The following is a 7,014-nucleotide window of genomic DNA, read 5'->3' as shown; positions in this document are numbered from 1 at the left end:
ATACCATGATGAGGCTCTATGGAGCAGAATACCATGATGAGGCTCTATGGAGTAGAATACCATGATGAGACTCTATTTATATGGAGTAGAATACCATGATGAGACTCTAATTATATGGAGTAGAATACCATGATGAGACTCTATTTATATGGAGTAGAATACCGTGATGAGACTCTATGGAGTAGAATACCATGATGAGACTCTATGGAGTAGAATACCATGATGAGACTCTATGGAGTAGAATACCATGATGAGGCTCTATGGAGTAGAATACCATGATGAGGCTCTATTTCTGTGGAGTAGAATACCATGATGAGACTCTATGGAGTAGAATACCATGATGAGACTCTATGGAGTAGAATACCATGATGAGGCTCTATGGAGTAGAATACCATGATGAGACTATATGGAGTAGAATACCATGATGAGACTCTATGGAGTAGAATACCATGATGAGGCTCTATGGAGTAGAATACCATGATGAGACTCTATGGAGCAGAATACCATGATGAGACTCTATGGAGTAGAATACCATGATGAGACTCTATGGAGTAGAATACCATGATGAGGCTCTATGGAGTAGAATACCATGATGAAGCTCTATGGAATAGAATACCATGATGAGGCTCTATGGAGTAGAATACCATGATGAGACTCTATGGAGTAGAATACCATGATGAGGCTCTATGGAGTAGAATACCATGATGAGGCTCTATGGAGTAGAATTATGATGAGACTCTATGGAGTAGAATACCATGATGAGGCTCTATGGAGTAGAATAACATGATGAGACTCTATTTATATGGAGTAGAATACCATGATGAGACTCTATTTATATGGAGTAGGTTACCATAATGAGACTATATTTATATGGAGTAGAATACCGTGATGAGACTCTATGGAGTAGAATACCATGATGAGACTCTATGGAGTAGAATACCATGATGAGACTCTATGGAGTAGAATACCATGATGAGACTCTATGGAGTAGAATACCATGATGAGACTCTATTTCTATGGAGTAGAATACCGTGATGAGACTCTATGGAGTAGAATACCATGATGAGGCTCTATGGAGTAGAATACCATGATGAGGCTCTATGGAGCAGAATACCGTGATGAGACTCTATGGAGTAGAATACCGTGATGAGACTCTATGGAGTAGAATACCATGATGAGACTCTATTTATATGGAGTAGAATACCATGATGAGACTCTATGGAGTAGAATACCATGATGAGACTCTATGGAGTAGAATACCATGATGAAACTCTATGGAGTAGAATACCATGATGAGGCTCTATGGAGCAGAATACCGTGATGAGACTCTATGGAGTAGAATACCGTGATGAGACTATATGGAGTAGAATACCATGATGAGACTCTATTTATATGGAGTAGAATACCATGATGAGGCTCTATGGAGCAGAATACCGTGATGAGACTCTATGGAGTAGAATACCATGATGAGGCTCTATGGAGCAGAATACCATGATGAGGCTCTATGGAGTAGAATACCATGATGAGACTCTATTTATATGGAGTAGAATACCATGATGAGACTCTAATTATATGGAGTAGAATACCATGATGAGACTCTATTTATATGGAGTAGAATACCGTGATGAGACTCTATGGAGTAGAATACCATGATGAGACTCTATGGAGTAGAATACAATGATGAGACTCTATGGAGTAGAATACCATGATGAGGCTCTATGGAGTAGAATACCATGATGAGGCTCTATTTCTGTGGAGTAGAATACCATGATGAGACTCTATGGAGTAGAATACCATGATGAGACTCTATGGAGTAGAATACCATGATGAGGCTCTATGGAGTAGAATACCATGATGAGACTATATGGAGTAGAATACCATGATGAGACTCTATGGAGTAGAATACCATGATGAGGCTCTATGGAGTAGAATACCATGATGAGACTCTATGGAGCAGAATACCATGATGAGACTCTATGGAGTAGAATACCATGATGAGACTCTATGGAGTAGAATACCATGATGAGGCTCTATGGAGTAGAATACCATGATGAAGCTCTATGGAATAGAATACCATGATGAGGCTCTATGGAGTAGAATACCATGATGAGACTCTATGGAGTAGAATACCATGATGAGGCTCTATGGAGTAGAATTATGATGAGACTCTATGGAGTAGAATACCATGATGAGGCTCTATGGAGTAGAATAACATGATGAGACTCTATTTATATGGAGTAGAATACCATGATGAGACTCTATTTATATGGAGTAGGTTACCATAATGAGACTATATTTATATGGAGTAGAATACCGTGATGAGACTCTATGGAGTAGAATACCATGATGAGACTCTATGGAGTAGAATACCATGATGAGACTCTATGGAGTAGAATACCATGATGAGACTCTATGGAGTAGAATACCATGATGAGACTCTATTTCTATGGAGTAGAATACCGTGATGAGACTCTATGGAGTAGAATACCATGATGAGACTCTATTTCTATGGAGTAGAATACCGTGATGAGACTCTATGGAGTAGAATACCATGATGAGACTCTATGGAGTAGAATACCATGATGAGGCTCTATGGAGTAGAATACCATGATGAGACTCTATGGAGTAGAATACCATGATGAGACTCTATTTCTATGGAGTAGAATACCATGATGAGACTCTATGGAGTAGAATACCATGATGAGGCTTTATGGAGTAGAATACCATGATGAGACTCTATGGAGTAGAATACCATGATGAGGCTCTATGGAGTAGAATACCATGATGAGGCTCTATGGAGTAGAATACCATGATGAGACTCTATGCAGTAGAATACCATGATGAGACTCTATGGAGTAGAATACCATGATGAGACTCTATGGAGTAGAATACCATGATGAGACTCCATGGAGCAGAATACCATGATGAGACTCTATGGAGTAGAATACCATGATGAGGCGCTATGGAGTAGAATACCATGATGAGGCTCTATGGAGTAGAATACCATGATGAGGCTCTATGGAGTAGAATACCATGATGAGACTCTATGGAGTAGAATACCATGATGAGACTCTATTTCTATGGAGTAGAATACCATGTTGAGACTCTATGGAGTAGAATACCATGATGAGGCTCTATGGAGTAGAATACCATGATGAGACTCTATGGAGTAGAATACCATGATGAGGCTCTATGGAGTAGAATACCATGATGAGGCGCTATGGAGTAGAATACCATGATGAGACTCTATGGAGTAGAATACCATGATGAGGCTCTATGGAGTAGAATACCATGATGAGGCGCTATGGAGCAGAATACCATGATGAGGCTCTATGGGGTAGAATACTGTGATGAGGCTCTATGGAGTAGAATACCATGATGAGGCTCTATGGAGTAGAATACCATGATGAGACTCTATGCAGTAGAATACCATGATGAGACTCTATGGAGTAGAATACCATGATGAGACTCTATGGAGTAGAATACCATGATGAGACTCTATGGAGCAGAATACCATGATGAGACTCTATGGAGCATAATACCATGATGAGGCGCTATGGAGTAGAATACCATGATGAGGCTCTATGGAGTAGAATACCATGATGAGGCTCTATGGAGTAGAATACCATGATGAGACTCTATGGAGTAGAATACCATGATGAGACTCTATGGAGTAGAATACCATGATGGGACTCTATGGAGTAGAATACCATTGATGAGACTGTATGGAGTAGAATACCATTATCTGTTTAACTGTTGGCCTCTCTACAATCAACCTCTCTACAATCATCCTCTCTACCATCATCCTCTCTACCATCATCCTCTCTACCATCGTCCTCTCTACCATCATCCTCTCTACCATCGTCCTCTCTACCATCATCCTCTCTACCATCATCCTCTTTACCATCATCCTCTCTACCATCATCCTCTCTACCATCATCCTGTCTACCATCATCCTCTCTACCATCATCCTCTCTACTATCATCCTCTCTACCATCATCCTCTCTACCATCATCCTATCTACTATAATCCTCTCTATCATCATCCTCTCTACCATCATCCTCTCTACTATCATCCTCTCTACCATCATCCTCTCTACAATCATCCTCTCTACCATCATCCTCTCTACCATCATCCTCTCTACTATAATCCTCTCTACCATCATCCTCTCTACCATCATCTGTTTAACTGTTGGCCTCTCTACTATCATCCTCTCTACCATCATCCTCTCTACCATCATCTGTTTAACTGTTGGCCTCTCTACATCATCCTCTCTACCATCAACTTCTCTACCATCATCCTCTCTACCATCATCCTCTCTACTATAATCATCTCTACCCTCATCCTCTCTACTATCATCCTCTCTACCATCATCCTCTCTACCATCATCCTCTCTACCATCATCCTCTCTACCATCATCCTCTCTACTATCATCTGTTTAACTGTTTTCCTTATGACATTATTGTTATTATTTTCTCTCTAAACAGGAAGCTGGCTAAGAAGCGTAAGGAGACGTTGAGCAGCACTCGACAGGAGATGACAGTGATGGTTAACTCTATGGATAAGAGTTATACGGAGCAGGGGACAAACTGTGACGAGGCCTTGTCCTTCATGGACACACACAGCCAAACCCTCAACACCAGGAGTGAGTGTACCCTCACCCTCAATGGCCGTAGCGAGTCCTGGCTGCTCTATACACACATATATATATATATAGGGTGTATTTATGTTTACAAAAGTCCATTTTGGTTTTCCTTATATAAAGTCATTGTATATGAGTGCATGTAATTTTACCCTTGGCCTCACCGTCTATTCTGAAACTCTGTAGTTAATAGGTAATGATAGCTGTCTGGACTTCTCTCCTTTCTAGTGGTCAACACATGCAGCCGCTCCACAGCCCTCTTCATCTAATTGACTTCAGTACAGCTACTAAACCTAAATCTACACAGTTAATAACAACACATAACCATAAATAACATACAACCCTACAGCACCTCTCTGATTCGATCTAACAGCTCAGTCTGTAGGTAGCTTCTCTCCAGCCCCCTTATAATCTAATGTAGATATATCTAATGTAGATATATCTAATGTAGGCCTGTCTAATGTAGATATATCTAATGTAGGCCTGTCTAAAGTAGATATGTCTAATGTAGATATATCTAATGTAGGCCTGTCTAATGTAGATATATCTAATGTAGATGTCAGGTTTTGGCCAAGACTGTTCGGGTTTTGGTCACTAGATGTCCCCATTGCACCTTTTTTGTACCTTTTGTTTTTCTTGCTCTAATTATTGTTTGCACCTGTAAGTCATTCCCTTGTTAGTATTTAAACCCTGTGTGTTCCTCAGTTCCTTGCTCAGTGTTTGTAAGTTAGCACCCAGCCCCAGCCCAAGCCTTGTTTTATACAGATATTTCTCTTGTTGGATTTTCCAGAGGTTCTCTGGTTTAGTTCTTGTGTATTATTTGAGTAGTCTTTTGAGGTTTGTTTTTCCCTGCTGTTTTTTACCACTTTGTGGAGTTTCTTTTGTATTTTGGAGGATTTCCATTTTGTGCCTCTTGGCTTTATTTTTGGACATTGTGGATTTAGTTTCTTTGCCTGAAGATTTTGTTCTTTAATTAAACCACCATCTCTAGTACTGCTGTGTCTGCCTCATCTTCTGGGTTCTGACGATTATTTAGTGACTGTTTCTCGCACCGGGTCCTGACAGAAACACTGAGCCATTATAATGAACCCAGAGGCAGCCAGTACCCAGGATTTTTTTTCCATGCTGTCCCACCACGAGGGGACTGTCCAACGCCACGAAGCTGCTCTGGTTCAGCAAGAGGCCTTAATGGCTAGACATTCTCAACTTCTGTCAGAGATGCTGACTTCCATAAAGCAGATTTCGGATCGACTTTCCCCGGCAACCGCTTCTGCTCCAGTTCATCAGATTCAAGTGCCCCTGGCAGTTAACCCCCTGGCTGAACCTCGTCTGCCGCCTCCCCAACGGTTCTCAGGGGATCCGAGTGTTTGTAAGGGGTTTTTCACCCAATGTTCTCTCTCCTTTGAGCTGCAACCATCGTCGTTTCCCACCGACCGGTCCAAGATAGCATATATCATCACCCTGCTGTCGGAAAAAGCCCTAGCCTGGGCTACTGCTGTGTGGGATGCCCAAAGTCCCTGCTGTGCCAGCTACTCTACCTTTGCTGAAGAATTCAAGCGAGTGTTTCAAGGTCCTACCAACGGCCCTGACTCAGCCAAACAGCTCCTGACTCTCCGCCAAGGTCGGCGCAGCGTGACGGACTATGCCATCCAGTTCCGCACTGTGGCAGCAGCAAGTGGCTGGAACGACGAGGCGCTCACAGTGTGTTTTTTGAAGGGTCTTTCTGACACCATCCAAGATGAACTGGCCACTCGGGAACCACCGGACAACCTCGAGTCCCTTATCAAGTTGGCTTCACGCATAGACCAGCGTCTGAGAGAGAGAGAACTCAACCGTAGACCGCTCACCCTAGCTCCTATCGGTTCCAGCTCCGAGTCTCCACCTTTATCCTCGCTGGCTCCACCAGAACCCATGCAGGTTGGACGCATCTCCCAGGCTGAGAGAGACCGCCGGATGAGGGAGCGATGCTGTCTATATTGCGGCAAACCGGGCCATTTCCGCTCCATGTGTCCCGGGCTCCAGGGAAACGCACTCTCCCGTGCAGGCCTGGGAGGACTGTAACGGGAAACATAACCTCCTCCCATCCATCCAACTCCCGCCTGCTCATTCCAGTTACCCTTTCCTGGGACGACCACGAGTTTTCTCTTCAAGCCTTGGTAGACTCTGGAGCCGCAGGTAACTTCATGGATGGGGTCTGGGCGAAAGAGAATGGCGTTCCTTCTGAACCTCTGAGTGACCCCATAAGGGTTACTACGTTGGATAGAAGCCCTTTGGGATCTGGACTTGTCACTCGTGCCACTACCCCCTTGCGACTTTCAGTTTCCCAACACCAGGAAGTGATGAACTTTCATCTGATCTCCTGTTCCGAGTTC

The 7,014-nt window shown here is 42.9% G+C and overlaps 1 protein-coding gene across 1 annotated transcript in view; it reads left to right on the top strand.

The window, feature by feature from the left end:
* LOC139551373 (receptor-type tyrosine-protein phosphatase mu-like) overlaps window positions 1-7,014 on the top strand; it is a 565,336-nt gene that overhangs the window by 427,760 nt on the left and 130,562 nt on the right. Inside the window, exon 16 of the mRNA XM_071362858.1 lies at window positions 4,488-4,645. Within this exon, the coding sequence (XP_071218959.1) occupies window positions 4,488-4,645 (158 nt within the window). The remainder of the gene's footprint in view (window positions 1-4,487; window positions 4,646-7,014) is intronic.

The sequence above is a fragment of the Salvelinus alpinus genome, chromosome 23, assembly GCF_045679555.1.
Source record: "Salvelinus alpinus chromosome 23, SLU_Salpinus.1, whole genome shotgun sequence".
Classification (NCBI taxonomy): Eukaryota; Metazoa; Chordata; class Actinopteri; order Salmoniformes; family Salmonidae; genus Salvelinus; species Salvelinus alpinus.
This window is presented reverse-complemented; position numbering and strand designations above follow the sequence as displayed.